A 26220-nucleotide genomic window follows, 5' to 3' on the forward strand; every position below is an offset into this window, starting at 1 on the left:
CTCGGAACCTTTGCCTTTCGCACACAGTTTTAATCTGCCAGGAAGTTTCATATCAGCGCACACTCCACTGCAGAGTGAAAATTTCATTCTGGAAACATCCTCCAGGCTGTGGCTAAGCCATGTCTCCGCAATATCCTTTCTTTCAGGAGTGCTAGTTCTGCAAGTTTCGCAGGAGAGCTTCTGTAAAGTTTGGAAGGTAGGAGACAAGATACTGGCAGAAATAAGGCTGTGAGTACCAGACGTGAGTCGTGCTTCGGTAGCTGAGTTGGTAGAGCACTTGCCCACGAAAGGCAAAGGTTCCGAGTTCGAGTCTCGGTCGGGCACACAGTTTTAATCTGCCAGGAGGTTTCATATCAGCGCACACTCCGCTGCAGAGTGAAAATTTCATTCTGGAAACATCCCCCAGGCTGTGGCTAAGCCATGTCTGCGCAATATCCTTTCATTCAGGAGTGCTAGTTCTGCAAGTTTCGCAGGAGAGCTGCTGTAAATTTTGGTAGGTAGGAGACGAGATACTGGCAGAAGTAAGGCTGTGAGTTCCGGACGTGAGGGATGCTTCAGTAGCTCAGTTGGTAGAGCACTTTCCCGCGAAAGGCAAAGGTCCCGAGTTCGAGTCTCGGTAGGGCACACAGTTTTAATCTGCCATGAAGTTTTATATCAGCGCACACTCCGCTGCAGAGTGAAAATTTCATTCTGGTATTAAAGAGACTGATCAAAAGTTATACAATAGTGTGCTGGCATATACCAGTTATTATTAGGGGGTTTTGAACAGTGAAATTAAAGTATGGTACTGTGAAATGAGACTATGCACCTGTCAGCTACATTATTTACAGTAGTTAGTGTCAGAATCCACAACCCATTTTTCAGCCAGTGTAGCAACGCAGTAGGTCGACACTGAGGACAATAAACAAAGATGAACAAAACAGGGGGAACTGCTACAACTTTCCCTTCTCATCCTATCTACCACTTCTCACAATATTTGGCTGGTCACAAAGCTGTAATGTGTTGTAGTTGAGATAGTGCTTTTTATAGAATTTGTTTATATACACCAAGAATAGGACAATAGGACATACAATTTGAAATTTGGAAGTTATTTGAAAAGATTTTGTTGTATAAGGTATGTAACTATTTTAATTTATTTATTTAATGTTTGATATGTACAGATGAATTTGGTAATAGTAAAAATATTAAGTTTTAAACATGAATGAAGTGATGGTACCATGTATTGTATTTTACATTATGTAGTGTACAACCTACAAAATAAATTTTTCTCAGTGGATTACAAGATCCTATTTTAGTTTATTTTAAAATTTAACTTAACTATCTGTTAGGCATTTTATTTTTCTAGGTAAATGATAAAAAGATTTTGGTATCAGCAATATTCACCTCTTTTTGGGGTTAAAATTATTTTGATTAAGACTATTGAAGGCAATTTTGCCTTCTGTTATTGTAAATATGCACATCATTTTTCTTATTCCTCCTCATTAATCATAAGAAGATACATGAATTATCATGCTGAAATTGAAATCCTCAATTCCATAAACACTTGCCTATAAGAGTTTCGTAGATAAACATTATAAATTAAACATATTGTACTTTGTCCTGCAATGAATTTTTTTTTAAATAAAAAAGAAACACTAAAATCAAATTCTGTAGGCTATTACTGAACACAGCATATCTAACACTCTTTTGCTCTGCTTTAGACCTTAAAACAGCAAATATTATTATAGTTTGTTGCAGGCATGTTCTGTTATGTGACTGTTTGTTTTGAAATATTACAATAATTTTCAAATACAACCGGGAAAAAAAAATAGCTAGGCAAGTATGGATGGTCTAATACTACAATTCCCTAACTAGAAAGTTTTTGTTAAATATATTGTTGATGATGTATTTGCATTTCTTCATCACGATAAACTGATTTGTAAATGCGCATACGTAGGTAACAGGAAACAGCGGTGTAAAAAACCATTTATAGAAGGGTTGTTGCATTAAGCAATATGATTTTTAATAATCATATTGGTGCATAAAATTTTTGCAGCTCTGATCATCATCTTGATATTATCTAGGGAAAGACGTTCAGGTCTAGGGTTTTAAATGTTAGTGAAGAAACACACTCACAAGACGTTGTGGTTTGTTTCTCCTTCACGCAAAGCAAACAATCAACTTCAGGTTTCAACTTTACACACTTTCCTGAAGGGAGTCTTCCACATTTTTTTGTACCAAACACAGTTTGCAAACTGATGAGACTGAAATATGTTTGAGACACATCTTCAGTTAAAACTCACAAATGTCAATAAAAGGACGTACATGGTGGACACTCAATTTACAGTATCCAGATCAAAGATACTTTGATACTATTAAAACAAAGACTGCCTTACTCCTTTTGCAAATAAGGACTGTCCTACATGAAAGTGAAACAAACACTGGAAAACTCTTTGGTGCAAGATACCAATGATATATATTACAGCATGAAAATGTTGATCTATATTGGGATTTATGAAAAATTATAACAGTTCTTATTTTAAACACTTGTAATATATTATTAGAAAATTTTGTAACCAAATATTGCATAATTCAAAGTCAGTGTCAATTACAGCCAAATGAAAGAAATGGCATTTATAGGATAATTGTTGTTGTAATTGTGGTCTTCAGTCCTGAGACTGATGGAGCTCTCCATGCTACTCTATCCTGTGCAAGCTTCTTCATCTCCCAGTACCTACTACAACCTACATACTTCTGAATCTGCTCAGTGTATTCATCTATTGGTCTCCCTCTACAATTTTTACCCTCCACGCAGCCCTCCAATGCTAAATTTGTGACCCTTTGATGCCTCAGAACATGTCCTAGCAAGTGGTCCCTTCTTCTTGTCAAGTTGTGCCACAAACTCCTCTTCTCCCCAATTCTATTCAATACTTCCTCATTAGTTATGTGATCTACCCATCTAATCTTCAGCATTCTTCTGTAGCGCCACATTTCAAAAGCTTCTATTCCCTTCTTGTCCAAACTATTTATTGTCCATGTTTCACTTCCATAAATGGCTACACTCCATACAAATACTTTCAGAAATGACTGCTTGACACTTAAATCTATACTCGATGTTAACAAATTTCTCTTCTTCAGAATTGCTTTCTTTGCCATTGCCAGTCTACATTTTATATCCTCTCTACTTCGACCATCATCAGTTATTTTTCTCTCCAAATAGCAAAACTCCTTTACTACTTTAAGTGTCTCATTCCCTAATCTAATTTCCTCAGCATCACCTGACTTAATTTGACTACATTCCATTATCCTCGTTTTGCTTTTGTTGATGTTCATCTTATATCCTCCTTTCAAGACACTGTCCATTCCGTTCAACTGCTCTTCCAAGTCCTTTTCTGTCTCTGACAGAATTACAATGTCGTCGGCGAACCTCAATGTTTTTATTTCTTCTCCATGGATTTTAATTCCTACTTCAAACTTTTCTTTTGTTTTCTTTACTGCTTGCTCAATATACAGACTGAATAGCATTGGGGAGAGGCTACAACCCTGTCTCACTCCCTTCCCAACCACTGCTTCCCTTTCATGCTCCTCGACTCTTATAACTGCCATGTGGTTTCTGTACAAATTGTAAATAGCCTTTTGCTCCCTGTATTATAGGATAATTAATCTTTAATTAATCTTTAAAATAAAAATTAAGAATGAATTTCCAAAATTTCACAGAAAACATGGAAAAGAATTTTTTTTTAAACACCAGACGTATAGTTTCAGACACAACTTAACTTAAAAAAGGAATAGAATCACAAAGCTTGTCAATCAGGATAGGTATCAAAATCTACTATTAGTTAAAGTTGCCTGTAATAGAGGTGCCTTATTTGGGCAGTACTAATTCAACTTCCTTGATAGCATCATATGGAATGTATTTTTGCAGTGTATGATAGATTCATGCACACGTTACCAATACATTGTATATAATGTCACACGAATCTATATTATATTGCTCATAGTATGTTAAAAATAATATTGAAAGATAATATAGTTAATAAGAATAATTTACTGAGTTCCTTTATCTTGTTTAAAAGGTGCAGCAATGTGTTGCAAGGGATGCAAATAGTGACAATGTTGTAGAACTGACAGATGAAAGAGGCTGTATCTTGAAGCCTAAATTAATTGGTGCCTTCCAGAAGACTAAAGACACAGGATCTAGTTCTGCTTCAGTGATTGCATACGCATATTTTCAAGTTAGTATATAACACATAATTTTTATTAAAATTCCTTTACTCTCACAGGTCTATAATGCAATGATTGATATAAAATGCATTCCCACTATTTACATTACAGGCATTCAAATTCCCAGATATAATGGATCTCATCTTTGAGTGTAATGTTGAGCTGTGCAAAGTGGAGTGTGAAGGATGTCCTACTCCAGGACAGGTAAGAACTAGTTTTTTCATAGGAAAACATGTTTTAAAATCATAACACATATTTAAAAACTGATATTATATAAATCTGACATGGAAAATACATTAAAATAAGATAAGGTAATTGCTCACCTTTAGCTGACTGATGTGTGGCACTTAGAAATATGCAACAGAAAACAATACATTTTGTACTAGTTTTGAACCTCTTGCTCTTTCTCTAGTTAAGTACACATATTCACACATACAGCAACACAAACACTCAAATGAACCTGACCAGGGACATGGCAAGACATTATTGTTCTGACTTGGAAAGTAGAAAGACAGGCACAAAGAAACACAATTATAACAAAATTAATTCTACAGTGGTGAAGTGGAGATGAACTTAGAACTTTAGAGTGAGTAATGCAGGTTAAATAATTCATTCATTTGTTCATAATGTTTTGTAAATTCCACAAAGGTGGGAAACATATTGTTACTTGAACCATTCAAGTCACGTGTTTAAAGAGAAGCAATATTTAGAAATTAAATCTGCACATTTTATTAATAATATTGGTAACATATCAGTATACAGCTTTACCATTTTTAACATGTGTTGGCTTCATGTAATGTAGTCAGTTACTAAGTAATCCCTTGTTTTGAAACAAAAATACTACTGCCTTCCCAGCTAGACTAATAAATTGCTGCTCTTTATCTCCAACTGGTAGTTTAGTATTTATATAAATTAGTATTTCTCAAAGAAAATCATTACCAGTACCTATACCTGTAACAAGAGAGGGCTGTTTAGAACACACTACAACATGTCATTCGACTTTATAATGAATACAGTTACTTCCCATGTAATTAACAATAATTTTCAACCATTGAATATAGACAGCCATTTAATTTATAGAAGATGTGATCAGTGAGGAAATATGACACTAAGTGACTACTTTGGAACCATTTTGTGAAATGGGGATATAAAATACCACTTAAAAATGTTTAGTTTTTGGTATTGGGTGCACACACTTAAGTAATAGTCCATGATTGGTCACACAAGTGCTTTGCAAGCAATTTCCTTTGTTGACTGATTCAGTTTTCTCAGTATCCCAGCCAATGAATGACACATAGAGATAGGAAATTAAAGAATAGTCAAGTTCAGCAGCTAGTAAATGGCTAGAAAAGATATTTGAAATTCTGTATTAGGAGACATATAATATTCAGGAAGAATGTCAGAAGCAACCCATAATTTATGACTTTTCTTTTGAATTACAAAGATGGATGTTCATGAGTCTAAAGGGCACATGAGGAGACTTAGAAAGGAAGACATAGTTATCATCCAACTAATATAAGCTTAACCATACAAATTTTGGTGCTTTATGATGAAGAAAGAACTCCCAGTCCCAGATACAAAATTTTCGTGAGCAGGGGGGGGGGGGGGGGGGGGGAATGGAGGGAGGCAGGAGGAGAATTGTAGTCCAAAAGTGAGTAACTGTAGAAGCCTTTTTAATAAATCAGGAAGCAGCTGTTGGGATGGCATAATGCATGTAGCACAAATATGTGGATTTTTAATGGAGAAAACCCCCTTAACAGCCTTATAAATTACTTTCTGATTTTAGGGATGGACAAGCATTGACACCATTAACTACAAATGTAAGCTTTTGTCACTGTATCAGAGAAAGAAAATTTTAATATGTTATTTGCAGATCAGAGAAAGATTCATTTATCATAACTTGTCAGAAAAAGAAAATGTTAATACCATATTTAACTGCAGGAGCATCCATATGGTCCAAGAACTGTCTCACTTATAAATGGTAGTAATGAGCATACACAGAACTATTGGAAATAAAAATCTGGTTGGAATCAGAAGTGGCTAGTGACAAAATTTTGAATTTTAATTGCAAGTTCAAAGACGGTTGGTGGTTGGGGCAAGTTTAAAGTGTAAATAATATGATTATAGGTGATGAGATTAGTACAGATTTGTAGTACAAAATAATTAGGATGAACATAATTGTTAAAGGTGGAAAAATTTGATAATTTAGTCTTTTATAGATCCCAGCCTCAGGAGCTATAGTGGTTTGGTCTCTTAAAAAAAGCTTGGAGAAGGCTGTGTGTAAATTTCTTCATCATGTTACAGTATTAAGGTGATATTTAAACATAACAACTATAAAGTTACATTATAAAAGTCAGCCTTTTAGTCACATAATATTTCAATAAAATTGATGATGATTTCCAGTTTTTCAACTGTCATCAGGTCTAAAAATTTAGTGGAAACATGAAGGTACTCAGCCAGTACAGATGTATAAAATATGTGCCTTCATGTCACAGCTAATTTTTTAGGTCTCATGATAGCTCAAAAGGTGAAACCAATACTCAGTTTCAATAAAATATTATTTCAGCAAGACACTGACTTTTATAATCTAACTCAATATAAAGGTCAATGGTCTCCTCTGCTGATATAAACTTCTGTTAAATTCTGAGTGTGCACATTTCTAGAAGAGCCCACCAATATACTGCATTGTCCTACATATAGCTTACAAAAAGTCCATGAAGCTAAAAATGCAGAAGTATAAAATACGTGGTCCTCCTATGCACCATTTGCAACAGAAACAGGAATATAAAGAAGTGACAGTGATACAGTTGCTTACATTAAGATAGCTTGATGAGAACAGAGATGTAGGTAAAAAATGAAGCCACTTTATTACATTGTTCTATAAATGCATCATTTAACACCAGTCTTAACCCTCGAGTTGTTGTATCAGTTTTTGCAGAATCTGTGGTCCTGTGGTTGATTCTTCCAATGAACCATCACATGTTTAGAGGCATGAAAAACACTGTCTTAATATAGTTGGTACTGAAAACCAATTGACTTTATTTGGTTTTTTTCTATATATAAACATATGGTTTAATGTTTGAACTTTATTTGTTCTTAAAAGGGAGCTAAAATTTAATAAAAATATCATACTCTTTTATTTTACAACAAATTTCTAACACACATAATAATCTCACATCACACTTGGCCTACATTTATTTTGCAATGCAGATTACTTCTGCAGCACTTATGTGTTGTATTCTTCTCTTCTTCTTCTGGTTCCTATCCATTCCAGATGTTGGCAACCATCTTAGCAGTTCTTTTCCTGTCACTTGCTGCTTTAAATAGCTCTGTAGATGTTTTAGAGGTCAACATTCTAATGTTCTTAAGTCAGTATATTCTTCTCCAGCCAATGCTTCACTTCCCTGGTATTTTTCCTTGCAGAATGGTCTGGGGGAGATGGTATCTGTTGTTGTTCTGCATGATGTGTCCCAGGTACTGGATCTTTCTCCCTTTCACAGTGTCCAGTACTTCTTTCTCTTTCTTCATTCTTCGCAGAACCTTAACATTTGTGCCGGCTGGTGTGGCCGTGCGGTTCTCGGTGCTTCAGTCTGGAACCTCATGACCGTTATGGTCGCAGGTTCAAATCCTGCCTTGGGCATGGATGTGTGTGATGTCCTTAGGTTAGTTAGGTTTAAGTAGTTCTAAGTTCTAGGGGACTGATGACCACAGATGTTAAGTCCCATAGTGATCAGAGCTATTTGAACCATTTTTTTAACCTTGACATTTGTGACTGTCCATGGTATTCTTAACATTCTCCTGTACAGCCACATCTCAAACACCTCCAGCCACTTACCCAACACCATAGAAGAGGGTGGAAAGTACATAGCAGTGTAGAAGTCTGATCTTTGTCATCATTGCTAAGCCATGATTTCTGAAAAGGTTACTCATCTTATTGAAGACAGCCCTGGCTTTTCCAACTCAAGTTCTCACCTCATCAGGAAGATCCCACTGGTCATTTATTTTAGTGCCAAAGTACATGTATTTAAGTACTTGCCCTATGTGATTTTGGTCTATCTTAATGTGACATGCAGGGACTCTGTTTTTACTGATTGTCATTGTTTTCATTTTTTGAGGGTTGAGTTGAATTGTTTGGGGGAAGAGACCAAACAACGACGTCATCGGTGTCATTGGATTAGTGAAGGACAGTGAAGGAACCATCCTGGCATTTGCCTGGAGTGATTTAGGGAAATGACGGGAAACCTAAGTCAGGATGGCTGGATGCATTGATTGAACCGTTGGCCTCCCAAATGCAAGTCTAGTGTGGTAACCACTGTGCCACCTCACTCAGTTTGAGGGCTGACATGCAGAACATATTCAGAGCTTTTTAGTGCAAGTCTATAGACAAAGTACTGCAAACTATCCTGACTGTCAGGAAATATTACTGTGTCATCAGCATATTGGATGTTGTTGATACATTTTCCATTTAAGAGCACTCCCATCTCTACGTCATAAAGAGGTTCCTTAAAGATGTGGTCTAAATAGATGTTGAAAATGAGTGGGGATAATATGCAACCCTGCCTTACACCTCGTAGAATGTCTATCTCTTCTGTATTTTCTGTGTCCAGCCTCACAGAACCTGACTTTCCAATACAGGTTCACAGTTATACATAGGTTTTTATCATGCAAACCAATGCTTCTTAAAATGTCAACAATCTTCTGGTGTTTTACTCTATCAAAAGCCTTCTGATAATCAATAAAGCAGGCATAAATGTTGCAATTAAAATCTCTGCACCTTTGAAATGGTACCTGGATACTAAATAATGCTTCACGCATGCCAAATGTATTTCTGAAACCAAACTGTGTAGAAGAAATTTGTTCTTCACAGATCTTGTAAATTCTTTGGTGAATGATCCTCAGAAAGATTGTCAGCAGGTGACTCATGAGGCTGATGGTCCCATATTCACCACAAGTCTGGGCTCTGGGCTCTTTGAGCAATGTAATAAATTTGGATTTAAACCATTCCCGTGGAATGTTACCAGAGTCATAGATGTCATTGAATATTACAGTCAGCCATTTCAAATTATCCTCACAGACCAGCTTGAGAATTTTGGCATTCACATTGTTAGGACCAGGTGATTTACCATATTTCATTCAGTTTCACAATATATTGGAGGAAGCTCTGGTTGTCATAAAAGAATTGTTATATGTATGCTTTCCATAGTTCTTTAAGCTAATCTTGTCTGACTATTATTTTTCCTTCATTATTCACACACCCTTTTACTGTCACTTTTCTGTAATTTTTTGTCACTGTCCTGACTTTTTTATGAATATTGAAACTATCATGCTTCAATTGTAATTTCACTATTTCATTGCACTGTCCCTGTATTTCTCTTTCCTTAGCTTCTTGTATCAGTTTCCTGATCTCCTTGTTGATATTCTTATATCCATCAGGATTACTTTTCACTTTCCTTCTTCTGTCCATCATTCTAAATATCTCTTCAGTCATTCATGACTTCTTTTTGGTGACAATGGATTTCAGATGTTCTTCTTTAACTGATACCACTATAGATTTTATCTTTTTAATTTTCTCTTTGGTTTCTTGGATTTTCTTCATTCAGCTGAAACAATATTTGGGCATTGATGCCAGTGATATCTAGTAAAGAAAATTAAACAGCCATTGCCCATCTTCTAGTTACACGAGCCACAGGGCAATTACTACACATCTTATTGACTGTGTCAGATGCTCTCTTTGCCATGTTGTAGTCCATGATAATGTGTGGTTTATTGGTTCCTTCACCACTTGTGCCTTCACTGTGCATGGTGCTAAGCAGAAGAACACTTTTTTTTGGGCACATATGACACAATTGTAATATCTTTCTAGTACCCAAACAGTGAGAACCCAGTATTCTTGGATTTCATAAGTGGGAATTCCAGAGGGTCTACAGTTATTTTTTCCCTTTTCCCCAATGCAAGTGATGTGTTTCTGCAAAAGCAAGATTGCAGGTGAATAACTAGTATGCTAACTAATATTTCCATTGGGTCCATTCATAGTTTCTGACAGGTAGTGCACAAAATCATATGGTTCATTTGATATCTTTTAATGGCCATTTTGTTGTGTTACATAATATTGCACAACTGATGTGGTATAGTAAATTTTAGCATTGCAAATAGCAAAGAATTTGAAACCATGGTTGGCTGGTTTGTTTTTTATGTATTGAACAAGAGAATATCTATGCCTAAAAGGTGTTATCATCTCATCTGTGGTTGCAAACTTTCTCAAATGATAGCTTTCCATGCAATTTGTAACAAATTTATCTAAATATGGACCTGATTGTTGCTAATTTATCTTCCCCACATCTTTGTGTTTTTGTCACATTATCATCAAATCTCATGCTTCTGAAGAGAAATAAGGAACTCTGTATGACATTCAGTGCCATCATTACCCCAAAATTCTTCAACATTTGTTTCATTTCCTCCCCTCAAGCAATCAAAATAAGGGCTCCAATAAGAACACAGATCCCTTCCCTTGAACTCTCCTTTACATCCCCCTATATAGAATAATTGTTTTGTGATATCAGGTTTTTAATATGCAAGTTACTGTATTCCACAAGTACAGGGTGTTCAATAAGTAAGTTTACAGTTCATAACTTGCTGTCAAGTCATGGAAGTTACGAAGGTAATCTCAAAAGTAAGGTTACCTATTTTTTTATAAGTACGTAGACCTGTTTATTTATGCAATGGTTTACATCAGTTTACAGCTTGAACATTTAGCTATTTTTTGACATAATAACCATTTCTGTCAATGCATTTTTGTAGGCACTGTGGCAGTTTTTGTATGCCCACGTCATACCAGCTCGCTGCCATTCTGTTCAGTAAGTTGAGAGCTTCTTTCTTCACCTTGTCATCAGAGCTGAATCACCTTCCAGCCAAATGTTCTTTTAAACTAGGGAACAGGTGATAGTCACTGGGTGCCAAGTCAGGACTGTAGGGTGGGTGGAAGATAATGTTCCACTGAAACTGTTGCAGGGGTGCAACGGTTTGCCGAGCAATGTGTGGGCGAGTGTTGTCATGGGGAATGTGTATGCCCTTGCTCAATGTTCCTCTTCTCCAGTTCTGAATTGCCCGTTTGAGTTTTTTCAGAGTCTCATAGTACCTGTCAGCATTAATTGTGGTCCCAGCAATTCAGCTCCAACAAAGAGGTGAAAGAAGAGGTTCATAACTTTCTGAACAGCATGGCACGAGCTGGCATGACATGGGCATACAAAAACTGCCACTGTGTCTACAAAAATTCATCAACAGAAATGATGATTATGTCAAAAAATAGCTAAATGTTGAAGCTGTAAACTGATGTAAACCATTGTAGAAATAAACAGGTCTATGTACTTATAAAAAAAATAGGAGACCTTACTTTTGGGATTAGCCTCGTATAAGAGATGATGGAAGTGATCCCCTTGAACTTGAAGACTTCACACATTCCTGCCTGCACATTATGCAGAACACTGGGAGTGTCCCTTCAATATACCCCACAGAAAGTAATCCAGAGAAGCCAAGTTGGGTGAGTGCAGAGGTCAGTGTCCTCAAGAGATTATGCGGTCACTGAAGATGTTCTTTAAAAGTTCATCACCTTGTGGGTGGTATGTGCAGTCATCCCATCCTGTTGGAACCAGGTTTTCTCAGTTTCGTCGTCATTCAGTTCACCTAGGAAGGGCTCCAGAATGCAGGTGCTGTACTGTTCTGCATTTCTGGTGTCCTGAAAGAAGATCGGTCCAATGATGTGTTTCCAAGTCATGGAGAACAAGGCACCAACCTATTGATCTTGCACTGGGGACATATTAAATTCATACAGATTCTCCGAAGTTCACACATGACTATTCCGACTATTCACATAATCAGAGAGATGGGGACCATGCCTCATACATGAAAAACTTGTGTCAAGAACCCCCTCATCATTGTCCTGCAGGAAGGACAGAAACCAGTTGCAAAAGTTCACACACATAGGACAATTGGCGTCTCTCCATTAATGCACGACTGACATTTTATACAGATACATGTATAGTAACTTCTGGAGAATCTTGTGAGTCGAATCCATGGAAATGTGGGCCTGCTGAGCTGCCATCTGACTGATTTCTTTGGACTTTGCAGAATAATGTCTTGCAGCTCCGCCACCTTCTCTTTCGATGTGGATAGCCTGCCTGATTTTCGAGCATTTGTATGCTTCTGGTCATTCGAAACTTGGTGATGAGCTTCTGTACAGCATTGCAGTTAGGCATCTTCACTTCTTGGAACTTTGCTGCAAATACACCTCTATTGCTGAGGTAAACATCCCCATTGCAGAACACATGCTCAATAAAAAACACTCTTCATTCAATCATCAGCATGATGACCTGGATCACAGTGATGTCACACAAGACGTTGGTCTTCAATCAAACTGGACCTGCAAAAAAATACAAATACCTGTCAAATATGGTTCAAATATGTTAAACAATAGAAAATGTTGTATTAATAATTGACAATGATATCAGTCATTACTTAGCACACCACAACACTTGGTAAATCAAACATATCCTCATCAGTAATCATATTGAACACTGTCACTTCCTCTGTAATATCCTTAGCAGACCTCTTAGAACAGAAAGGATTTTTATTATAGTTTTTAGGACATTTTTTCTGTTTTGGTGATAACACTTTCCTTGGACCACTTAGTTTTATCATCTTTGCCAACAAAAGAGCCACAGATAAAATCAAAATCATCACCATCAATATCTTCTACTTCATAATATTGTTTGTCCTGCTCTTCAAGATGTACATGTTCATTTCCCTTTAAAGGATCCTGATTCACTATTGTGAATTGGACTGGTCAAATGCAGAATGCTTGCTGTCATTGGAATTGTCATTTAGTAGCTTTTTCAAATTCCTCCTCTGACAACCCTTTTCTGAAATGAACCCTAAAAGTACAAACAAAAATGAAACTTATTTGATAATGAAAGATTTTTACCTATAAAAATGATAGTATAAATAATAAATACAAAAATTTTTACTTACATTATCAGTTGCATGGTTGACTCTGTACAGCAAACAGAGCACAGACAAAAATAAGCAGCAATTATTGCCAACGACTTCTCACTACAACTCCAGCAGCAATAAAGATGACTAACATAGATGGAACTGCCAACAGTCCAACAATGAGTAATTACAATTAGGAGCAAAACAATTAGCTCTGGTTGTCTCAGTCAACCGATACAACAGTTTAAAGGTTAAAATCAATGATTCAATTCAATTCAATTGTTTTAAGATTGATTATAAATCGGTCATCGATCAATGATGAAATCTGAATCAGTATCAATGATTTGTATAGGACTTGTTTAGTGAAGCAACACTAGAAACTTGTAGCAAAATGCAGAAAGACCTGCAGAAGATCAACGTTTGGTGCAGGGATTGGCAGTTGATCTCCAACACTAGCAGGTGTAATGCATTGAACATAAACAAACAGAAATACCCATTATTATTGATTATAAAATTGCTGAATATTCACTGGAAACAGTGGAAATATCTAAGATATGCACGTGGGATGATCTTATAAACTAATCATACAAAACACAGTTACCAGAATGAGAGTCACTGGAAGAATCTTCATGAATTGTGTAGTCCACTTATAAAGGACATAGCTGATAAAATAAAATAAGCTAAAGATATTGTTCCAATATGGTCAGAAATGTCATCCTTTTCTGCTCCATGTTACCTACTAATAAAAGAGCTTGATCATGTCATTAAAAGGGAAACCGGTTGTAAACCTAAGTTTGGTATCAAAAATTCTATGGCTCTTCTTGACCAAATTAAAGATATGCAAATCTCACCCAGTTCTAAATAGTATCATTTAATGCCACTCGCTTATTTACAAATGCTCCTACTGATGAATCCATAAACATATTAACAGCTCTTTTGGACTAATCAAAAGTAAATCCTCTTGAATTACATGACACAATTTATGCTACTCAAATGCATGCAAAACAGAATAACTTCCAGTTTCAAAACAAGTATTATAATCAGTATGATGGCCTACCCAAAATTTTCATGAACTGTTTTGAACAAAATTTCTTACAGAAAGAACCACTGATTTGTAAAATTAAGTACTGGTTCAGATATGACAATGATGTGTTGTGTTTATGGCTTAGTATCACTGGACAGTTAGATACATTACTGCAGCAGCTAAACTCACAACATAAGAAAACTCAGCTTACAATGTAACTGAGAGGCTCTTTTATTAATTTCTTGGACCTTAATACAGATATTACTAGAAGCAAATGTATTTAGCATTTACAGCAAAAAACATAGCTACTGATACAGTAGTCCCTGCAAGCTCAAAACTTCCACACAACTACTAACATGAAGCTTTCTGTTCAGCAGGACATTGCCTCATGTCTGTTTCCTTATCTAAATCAGCCTTTCAAACAGAACTACAAACCATCAAACAAATTGCTACTAGCAGTGGCTATAGCTCTGCCCTGGTTGACAATATTCTATCAAAAAAGAAAATGAATAAAATTACACCACTCCTGTATGCTGGCTGACAGCTATCACTTGATAGTTTCACAACCAGAAGCAAAATCACATATTTTGACAGCATTTCAGACAACCTAGCAAAAAAGTTAATATTGTACCAACAGATCTGCATTCTATAATACCAGCAACATATCAAAATTTTTATTCACTAGTAAAGACAAAATGCAACCCTTGGCACAGAGTGCCATCTATAAAATCACTTGGAAGCAGTGTCAAAAATGGTATATTGGTCAGTCAGGCAGAGCTGTGTTATTTAGGCTACATGAACATGAGAGAAGCTGGCAATTAAGGAAGAAAGATTTGACCTTTGCTGATCATCTTGTAGCAGAAAACAAACCATATGATGTAAAATGTGAAGTTTTCCATTCCAAAAAGAAAAAAAAGAAAGAAAAAAAGCAGGAAGATAACCTTACTGGAAGCAACAGAAATCAACAAACACAGAATTCAGCCTAGTGTTGAATGATGAAGCTCAGTTTCCATTTCCCCCTTGTGTTACAAATATTGGATTCAAACTGTAAATTCATTTTATTTCTTGTAATTTGTTACCTCCACATAAACTTTGATTACTCCCCTTTTTTTAGTTAATGTAATTATTATAGTATTTTCCTACACAAACAATTTGTCATTTTTATATCTTCTGTAAAAATAATATCTGTGTAAGTTGCACATCATGTTTATCTGTCTTCGTGGCATTCAGTTCTCACCTGAAGATGGCATGAGAAGCTGAAAGCTGGTCATGACCAACTAAAGATAAGTCTGCAGAACATTAGGAAGTGTTTTTCTCTTTAATATTGTTGTCATGTTTGGTAAGCAGTCACAGAAAATGCAGTTAATGTAGTAAAACTCTTATTTGACTGACACTTGAGAAACACCCATCAGTCTGGGACACTTACCTGGTAAGATTAATAGAGGAGATAACAAAAGAGAAGCAACACTTTTATTGTGGCTTCTTAGAGATAATCATCAAATTCCAGAGACAGGTACTATTGGTGAGGAATGTGAATCACAACAGAGTTTACTGATAAAATTTTGAGATTGTACATTTCTAGAAGATTCAAACAAATTATTGTTTTCTTCTACATATAACTTGTAAAAAGCCCATAATGGTAAAAATAGAAGGGTGCAAAACTGTCGTTCTCCCCATGTACAACTGGAACAGTAAAGGAAGTAACAGTGGTACACTCTGCTGCTCACTGTTAGACAGCTGAAGAGAACAGAAGTATAAGGAGAAAATGAAGCCATTCTGAAAGATCCTAATATCTATAGTAAAAATATAATTGGTTAGCATTATTTCAAAGCAGTGATGTATTCTTGTAGTCATGCTCAAATTTTTGCTTTCAAAGACCATATTGTAAGATTAAACAATTTTTGTTTATCAGATGAGATTAATTTCTTTTAAAGTTGTCTAATATCTTCCATGTTTTCATGTTTCAAGACTGCTGAAATACAGACTGAACAATACACTTTGATATACCAACCATAAACTTCAAATATCTGTAATTCAGTTTCTAGCATTTCAGTTCAGTTTTCATTACATGCCACTTACACACAGTGTAAGTGCACAAGGAAACATGACTACTGTACACAAGCTCATTTGAAAACTGCAGCCATGCAAAAAGTATTTGTAGAACTTACTTTCAGGAACATTTGCGTGCTATTTTGGATGTTGCTAAAGTATGTCAGAAACAACTGTAAGACTGTTCCTTTAGTAAGTATATTACTACATTAAAAGTGATGAGATATCTATTTAAAATTCAATAACAAATGATGGAAAAGTTGGTAATTTGAAATTTTTCCCAAACAGAGTCTAAACCCCATATCTCGTAGAAGGCGAGACCTGTGGACTGACAATTCCACAGATGGGGAGCCACTCAAGGTTTTTCGTTCATTCAGGGTGATTGCTCCTGAAGACATTGATGACTTGGATGCTCTTACTGGATCTCGTTCAACAGTTATAAATATTGGTTCATGTAAGTATATTTAAGATACTTATTAAAATTTACCACAGTATTCACAGTCAAATACTCAATAAATTATTTTTTGTACTCTTTACACTTATTTATTATCAATTTTGTGTGTCTTCCTGGATTTCCCATTGTTTGATTCTGTAAAACATTTTAATTTTCTGATTATTTATCTCCATTCTTTCAGATAAATGTAGTGAGTTCTAAATATCAGTAAAGGTAGATAAAAAACTTTCAATTGTAAAGAGCACCATAAAACAGCAAACTCTCAAATACGGTATATGCTGACCTCATTATGTATGTAGTAGTTAGAACAGCTATATCTACTTTAATCTTAATTACCATTACTTAATCTGATTATCAATTCTCCATTTACAACTACTGTAAATCCCTTACACTATTTCTCTTATTTTCCTATTTAACTATCTTGTAAGATCTCCACTTGGGAAGCACATTGAATAATGTTCTAGTAATAATCACACTAGTACAGTTTGATTAAATGTGTGTAACAAACATGGAAATCAGTATACAATAGAAAATCAGACAAGAAAAGTAAGCTTCATCCTAGAACAAAGTTCTTGTTAGTTCAAGAAATCTAATCTATGATACATTTGGACTCTCTATATAGTACAGTGCACCAGGGAAGGAGGTATGGCATCTTCATGTAGTTTCTAACCTAGAAAAATAGTTTTACAATGTAAAATGGAGTACCGTAAGATGCTCAAATTCTGAAAAAAATGGTGGAGACAATGGATGAAATATGATATGTACAGAAATCAAGAGGAGCTAATAAGAGTGGAAGACCACAAATAACGTGCTCAGATTAAAAAGGGTGAAAGGCAGGGATGTAGACCTTTTCCCCTACTGTTCAATCTGAACATTGAAGAAGTGATTATGCAAATATATGCAAGGTTCAAGAAAGTAATTAAAATTCAGTGTGAAAAAATATCAATAATAACATTCTCTGATGATACTAATATCCTCAGCAAAAGTGAAGAAGGATTAAAGGATCTACTGAATGGAATGAACAATCAAATGAGTACAGAATATGAATTGAGAGTAAACCAAAGAAAGACAAAAGTAATGAGAAGCAGCAGAAATGAGAACAGTGAGAAACTTATCATCATAATTGGTGATCACAAAGTAAATGAAGTTAAGGCATTCTTTGACCTAGGCAGCAAAATAGCCCATTACAGTTGGAGCAAGGAGGACATAAAAGGCAGTCTAGTACTAGCAAACAGGACATTCCTGACCAAGTAAAGCCTACTAGTATCAAACATAGGTCTTAATCTGAGGAAGACACTTCTGAGAATGTACATTTGGAGCACAGTATTGTATGGCAGTGAGACATGTAGGAAAATCAGAAGAGGATAGAAGCATTCGAGATGTGGTGCTATAGAAGAATTATGTGGACTGATAAGATAAGGAATGAGGAGGTTCTCTGCAGAATCATTGAGGAAAGGAATATGTGGAAGATGCTGGCAAAAAGAAGGGACAGAATGATAGGATATCTGTTAAGACATCAAGTAATAAATTCCATGGTATAAGGGGGAATGTAGAGGGTAAAATCTGTAGAGGGAGACACAGATTGATGTTACAAGGTAACCTCTGCAATGCACTGTATGGTGGCTTGTAGATGTAAACGATGATGTAACTGACTTTGACTCCTTTGGGATCGCCTTCGTTCTCCGTACTTCAAACTACATTGTAATAGGTAGTGTGTGGCACAAGAGATTGACCTATGAACAGATGAAGGATAAGCCTGGCAGTATATCTTAGCTTTTGCAAGTCATTATGAAATGAGTCCAAATAATGTTTTCTTATTTATTTACAGATTCAGATGGCATTTGTATGTCAATGCCTGCGTTCCTCGTGGTTTCTGTCTTGCTGTTAACAGTACTGGTCACTTCCTGCCTCACCACAGCTTACCTCTGGCTCAAACGACAGAGAAAATCCAGCGAAAACAATGTTGAAGATAAGAAGTGGCGGATGGATGCATATCATGTCTCAAAATCATAAAGCATGCCAATGACATTGATAATTGCTTCAAGATTATTTCATCCTTGGAGCCAGCAAAAGAGATGACTGACTGGCTGAAATTGTTATCATCATTCCTGTGACTTACTCTATGGAATAAACATGAACAATGATTTCAGTCTTGATTGTGAGACTCAGCAAGAAATTTTTTTATCAAATGTTACTTGCAGAAACAATTATAAAACATTGATGGTCTTAAGCATGCATGTAAGTGTCAAGTGTGTTGAGTTGGACTTTGTATTCAGTATACTACCTTCCATTAAATAACATTTTTTTAAAGAAACGTATTTGACAGTTGAGGTCTCTAAGAAGAAATGTCAACAGATGTTTAGGTGCATGACTTTTAGTAAGAGAACTCTGCTATGTCTCAGTTGTAAATACAATTTGTCAAATTTCTCTCAGTAACTATGACAGCTCTGCATGAACAGTAACTTATAACATTTTCTGCTGTAGTTGTGTTACTTAACAATGTGAACAGTGAGGATAAAGTCATACATTTTACAATTTATAAGTAAAGGCAATGAAGAGTTGCATCATTTATATCTGAAACAGATTCTAGGATTCCTAACTGAACATTACATACTTACGGCTACCCAGTGTATTTGCAAAGCAGATAATGAATAAAGAGCTGTACATGAGTGATTTAGAAATATACTGTACTAAAGTACAGAAACTGTTAGAAAAGATCAGCAGATCACAGAAAATTATACTGACTTCAAAGAACTGCAACTCATTCTCCTTGATGCTGCATTTTCACTGCCAGTTAGCTGTTTCTTCTAATCCTTTAAAACTTTTTACTGATGTTTGGCATGCCTACTTAGAGATCTGTTTTTGGAAAAATCTGACATTTTGTCACTCCCTTCAAATTTTCTGATAAACAAACATCTTAAGACTCATACAGAAATGTGTGGAAGATTTAAAGATCCTAAACAGAGAAAGCAAGATGCGAAACCTGTCGACATACAACTGAAAGAGAGAGGGATGGTTTAAGCTTCCCTATAACACACTTAAAATTCAGAATGGTACTGCATTTGTTGTCAAAATTAAGGCTATCTGTTCTTGACATGAATTCCAGCTACTGAAGGTCATACTTTCTGGTAGCAACATACTTTGTATAGCAATGAAATGCATGTGTCAAAATAATGTACTTTAAAGGTTTCCTATTGAGTTTGAATTGTACAGACAGTTCATTTAAGTTCCAAAATGCAATGTAAATATATTTAATTTCATATTGACAAATAAATTTTTATATATAATTTATATAATGTTATGTGTTTAAAAAAGACCTAGTATCCTTGCTACATCACAAAATCACTCTTCTGAAGATGCAGTTCTGAGGGATTACTATTGTAGCAGTTGAGTGCATTTCCTAATGTTCCTGAAATATCAAGTTCATGAACCAAAACTGTACAAGTGATGTAAGGAATTTCTGATTTATATCACAATGTGCACATTCAAATATGGAACTATAACTCACATGTCCAGTTAACAGACAATATACACACAATAGACATAAACAGACATGGACAAGTCAGTACCCACTGCCAAGAGAAACAGCTCCCAGTACTATGGACAAAAATGCAGCAATAAAAATACATAAACAAAAGGTAAGTGTGGTTTCAGAAGCTGTAAGTAGGTACTGTCTTTATTGCCTGTCTATAAATTGTTTTGGGAGTCAAGCATGTGTGCTAGTGTGTGCAACCTCCCTCTCTCCCTTGTTGGAAAACACTCACACATATACATATTGTACGTATATGGGGTATCACAGAGTGCACATTATTTACCATTGCCATTGACCTCCTCTTCTGTTCCAGTGGCAAATGGTCTGTGGCTAGAATGTGTGTTGATGAGCCACAGTGTGAGATCAATTGTCTGTAACTTTACCTCCATAGGTTTGTCACAAGATATATTTAACAGGAAGCAATGTATGGATTATCTGTTCTAAGGAAGTACTTTAACACCTCTGCTCAAAATATTATATTATTATACAGTAAATTATAATGAAGTTGATGCAGTCAAGATTATTAATTTGCAAGCTTTTCCAATAGAAGATGGAGATTGTTTGAAACTTGCTTTTTTTCAACATGACATGTCACGTTATGATTAACAGTACCTAGTTTTGTACGTTGAGTTCTTGGTATTTAAGGACCATGGCATCCAATTTGCAATATCTGAATTGGAAATTTTTTAAATAAAACTGAAACAGCATGTATGAGGGGCTTTCAGTAAGTGATTCAGCAAATTATCTTTTTGAAAGCAGGTTTATTTTATTCAGGATTTGAATAAACCATTTTATTCCTCATTCTTTTGGCTAAAAAACCCTGTTTTTCAGCATAATCACCATTCAGTGTGACAGCCTTATTTCACCTTAGTGGGAGGACTTGCATGCCTGCACGATACAACTCTAGTGGTCAATATTGGAGCCTACATCTTGCTCCATTAATTGCCTTCCTGACATCCATGTTCTGGTTCTTGCAGAGTGCCTCCTTCATTGGGACAAACAGATGGATGTTGGAAGGTGTGACATCTAGGCTGTAGCATGGTTGAGGAAGAACAATCCATTGAAGTCTTGTGAGCTCCTTGTGGGTGTGCAGACTTGTGTGAGGTCTTGTGTTGTCACAGAGAAAGATAAGTTTGTTTGCATTTTTATGGCATGAACATGCTGAAATCATTTTTTCAACTTTCTAAGAGTAACACAATACACTTCACAGTTGTTCATTGCACCATGACAGAGGACATCAAATAGAATAACTGCTGTAGAGTAGAAGACTGTTGCCATGACTTTACCAACTGAGGGTACAGCTTTGAACATTTTTCAGAGGAAAGTTGGCATGGTGCCTTTCCATGTACTGCAGTTTTGTTTCCACTTCAAAATGATGAACCCATGTCTCATGACCTGTGATGATGTGCTATAAAAAATTCGCATGACCAACCTCATAATGTGCAAGCGATTCTGCATAGGTGATCCTCCATTGCTGTTTATGGTGTCAGTTGGGTGGTGTGTGTGTTAGCACAACCAACAGAGATGTTCATTTGTGCAGCAAGGTGTTTCATAGTGATCTGTTGATTATCTTGAATGAGAGTGTTCATGTGTTTCAACACTGCAGGAGTTGCAGCTGTGTGTGGCCAGCCAGCACAAGGGAGGTCAGCCAGGTTTGTGTGACTTTGTTGCAGTTGTGAAAGATGTCTCACCCAGTAACTCACTATGCTTTTGTTCACTGTCAGGTCTCCATAGACATGCAGCAAGCACCCATGGATATCTGCAATTCTCTGGTTTTCCAAGAAAAGAAACTGAATGGCAGCTCTCTGCTTTGAACACATCACCATTTTGAAGGCTACTTATATCACTTCCACCAATCAGAACTGAAGCGGGAATATTCCACAATGTTCCACTAGAAAAGTGTTGCATTATTAGTTCACTTACACATTTTATTAAACCTATCATCCTAACTGAATTTCCACAAAATTTATGTTTACCTGCTGTGACATAGCTCAGCCAAAACTTAGCTAGTCAGCAGCTCCACTATGCCAGCACAGCTGTTGAAACATATATGAGAAGCAGTGTTTCAAATCCAAAAAACAAAATTTTACGGGATTAGCAAGAAACTTATTACTCCTAACCCGGGAAATTTTTCAGAAATTGTAAAATATGGAGTTACTGTGTGTGCGGCTTACTTCTAGAAACATGAAAAATGTGAAACGAGTTTGCAGTTGTGTTCTTCAAATTTAAGGACAACATGTTGGATTTAATATGCTGTGAGCCAATAATTTGTAAAAAATACAAATAAAAAATGATTAATTTGGCAAATGCATAACTAATGAATTATTTCTGCTATTATTATAGAAGAAAATTATCTTTTAATCCAAAATGCAATTTTTCACAGTAATCATTCCAATGAATAGCATGCTCATAACATCCTTCTTGTTGTCAACTGACTTTGATAGCAACAAATAACCTTATATGTCAGGCAAGAAATCTTGTACATAATGTGAAGGACAATGAAACAATTTAAAATCAGAGATAGTAAAATAGTCTATATTAAAACTGAGTGGAAGTCCAAATCTGCAATAGCTATTTATCAAGTTTTCACAGTATGACAACTGGTTTCATACCCCAGAGATATCTCTTTAGGCCACATAAAACTAATACTTCGTGGGTCATAAATTCCGAAGTACAAGTGTATGTAAAAACATGTCACCCTTCAGTAAAACCTTGGATGAAACAGCAGATGGCCATCTGATCTGAACCATGCATGATCACTAATACATCTCCAAAACACAGTCAAAAGATGAGCCCAGACAGCACATGACAATTCATGTATTATAGGATAAAACCATTGTCAAATTCATGAGAGAAACAAATAATTAAAAGACACACAATCCTTGGGAGTTGTCAATATACTAAAATATATAGGCATGTCTCAAATAGAACTACATGTTACAGTGCTGGCCACACACTGAATACTATGGAACTAACCCTGTGCCACCCACTGCAAGTTGTTGATTGCAACATCTAGTGGTAGGAACCAAATTAAAAGGATATGCAGATTGGATGTTACAAATCAAGTAACAAAAGGGACCTCAGTGTTAAATAACAATCCAATACAAGAAATAGAAAATATTAACCATTACACTTATGAGAAGTAAGGTACAATTAAAATTACTTATAGCTAAGGAAACTGAACTAACTGGTTCCATCTACAAGATAATAGAACCTTCAAGTTATAGTCCCTGATGGAAAAATAGTATTAAATCAATGAAACTATAAAAACATACATATAAAAATATAAGAAACATAATAAATATAAAAAACAAAATATATAAAATAATGAAAAGTAATGCTAGACCAAGTTAACATAGAAATTGACTCCAATCATTTGTTAAACAGTCCCCAGCCACCTCCTCCATCCCCAGCCATGTCCCCCATACACAATCCTTCCCCATTCCCTGTCCCCATCCCCTACTACTCCCAAGGCATTTTTGGCCTGTTTTGAGAGCTTAGTTTCAGCATGGTTTTTGTACGTGAATTTGTCTTTGTCAGCTCTGTTCTGATTTTGCTAAGTTCCATTATATGGTCTGAATATTCTCCACATTAATGTGGACTGTTTAAAAGAGTGATAGGGTTTGATTTTTATGTTAACTTGCTAGCATTACTTAGCACCATTTTAGATACTTTGTTTTATATATTTTTTATGTTTCTTATACTTTTTTAGATTTTTGTTGGTTTAATAGAATTTTCTGCCTTTTCATCCAAGTTTTTACCAAGGAGTGACATGTCTTTACGCACACTTGTACCATGGATTTTGTGTCCCATGAAGTAGTAGTTTTATATGACGTGAAGAAATACTTCCAGGGTATGAAACTGGATGTCATACTGTGAAAACATGATAAACAGCTATTGCAGATTTGGACTTTCACTCAGTTTTAATATAGACTATTTTACCATCACCAATTTTAAATTGTTTGATTGTCCTTCACATTATGTATGACTTTAATAGGATTCATATCAAACTAAAATGTTATTACTGAAAACCTTCCTATTGCACTATAAAATATTCACATTAACCATTTTCATATACAATTCACAATGTCTTTCTGCTATAAATCTTTGTGATATACCATATTATTTAAATGCTTGCTTGCGTTGTTGTTGAACAAAACTGTTAATCCAAAATCTAAATCTTCTGGGTAAATATTTTGATTTAGAAAATGTTCAGAATGGCCATTCTATTGGTTTCTCTTAGTACTTAGTTCAGCTGAACTTCTTCTTACAAGCAATCACAAGTTGACATATGGTCCTAACATCTCCCTCATTGCGCATAGGAATTGAATCACTTATATGAGCACAGAAATCTAAATCTACAAAGCTCCTTCAATCATTCCTAAAATGTTTCTGTAGCAATTAGTCACATCAGTTTTCTTTGTTTCACTGTATGGTGATTTATGTTGATGGACATGTTTAGCTTTCTTTCCCTCTTTTGTCTCCCTCTTGAATTATCTTCTACAGCAATTTCTTCCTCCATAAATGAAAAAATCTGTTCACTAACACAAATTAACAAGTAGAAGGCTACTGTCATTATTGAATGTATGATGTTGTCAGGAAATGCGCACTCATCGTCAGTATAACCAACTGAGCAAAGTAACTAAACAGTTTCATATAGTGTTAATGTTGGACACAAAACAATTTGAAACACACACTATAGAAGACTAAATACGATTTGAACCAACCACTAGTATTCAGCAGGTATTTACACTGTTAGTGAAAATTGTATTTAAACTGACTTATGATTACAAAAAAAAGTGGCACAATCTCACAAAGGCATGACTGTGTGACACTAATCACAGAATGGTCCACATGTGAATGTTTGTAGTAAATGTAACTTGCACAGCCAATTTACAGAAGAATTCACTTTATCTGGAACATGGTTAGCGTACTCCTTGTGACTTCCATTATTTTTACTAGACCTTCTATTAGAGCTGATAAATAGCTGTGGACACAGTCACAACCATTAGTGGAGAAGCAAGAAGTGGGGAATTAGTCCAGAAAGGGTAATTAAATTAATTTGTACTTCTCCATCAAACCATATGGAGCCTGTTAAAAAAGAACTCACACTGCTGCAGAAACTGTAAAATCTAATCCTATTTCTGCAGATGCACTATGCATATACATACAAGACCATTGCTCAGAAGTATCATAAATTGAACAGTTGTACCTAACCTGATAAAAGATGAACCAAACAACTGTGGGCTATGTACACAAAAAGTGGAATGGAGCCCATAAAGTTAAGTAAATACTCCATGGAATGTTCTTCTATGGAATAGAAGGATATGTCAAGGAGAAATTTTTTCCTCTTATTTTCACATTTTACTTTGCTGTCTGTCAGACATTTTGCATCATTGGGTACGTGATACAAAGTTTTTGTTGGTGCATTGTGCACAAAAGCTAGAGACAACCTTAATGTGGAGTAATACATGTAATTTTATCTTCTGGTATTTTAAGTATGTACATCATTATTCCTTTTGAACTGTAGTGAATTATTTACAACAAACTCAATAAGGGAATAAAAATACTATGAAGCAATAGTCAGAATACCCATCTCCTTAAACAGATGTCCATGAGAAGATCATGGGTGAGCACACATATTATTTTTACAGCACATTTTTAAATAATGAAGACTTTCTTTGCTAAAGGTGATGGCTGAATTGATTACACTATGACATTATCAAATGTAGATAAGCAAAATATGTCAACTTACTGATTTTTCTCTCTTCAAGATTCGCAATGATTCTGAGTGTAAACAGTGGTAAATACAGAAAAATCTCAAGGAGCGGGCACTAAAGATATCTTGAGCTTCCTTTACATTTACTGTAATAAAAAAAAAAAAAAAATCAAATCACATGCAAAATTTAAGAAAGTTTTATTTGAAATGATTATACAACTGTACAACACAATGCAATCTTATGATTAAAAAAG

The 26220-nt window shown here is 35.4% G+C and overlaps 1 protein-coding gene across 1 annotated transcript in view; it reads left to right on the plus strand.

The window, feature by feature from the left end:
- LOC126416291 (uncharacterized) overlaps positions 1-19947 on the plus strand; it is a 172362-nt gene extending 152415 nt beyond the window's left edge. The window contains exons 9-12 of the mRNA XM_050083944.1: positions 4056-4214; positions 4315-4407; positions 16550-16715; positions 18544-19947. Of these exons, the coding sequence (XP_049939901.1) occupies positions 4056-4214; positions 4315-4407; positions 16550-16715; positions 18544-18728 (603 nt within the window). The 3' untranslated portion in view covers positions 18729-19947. The remainder of the gene's footprint in view (positions 1-4055; positions 4215-4314; positions 4408-16549; positions 16716-18543) is intronic.
- The last annotated feature ends 6273 nt before the right edge of the window (positions 19948-26220 follow it).

This window comes from Schistocerca serialis, chromosome 8, assembly GCF_023864345.2.
Source record: "Schistocerca serialis cubense isolate TAMUIC-IGC-003099 chromosome 8, iqSchSeri2.2, whole genome shotgun sequence".
NCBI lineage: Eukaryota > Metazoa > Arthropoda > Insecta > Orthoptera > Acrididae > Schistocerca > Schistocerca serialis.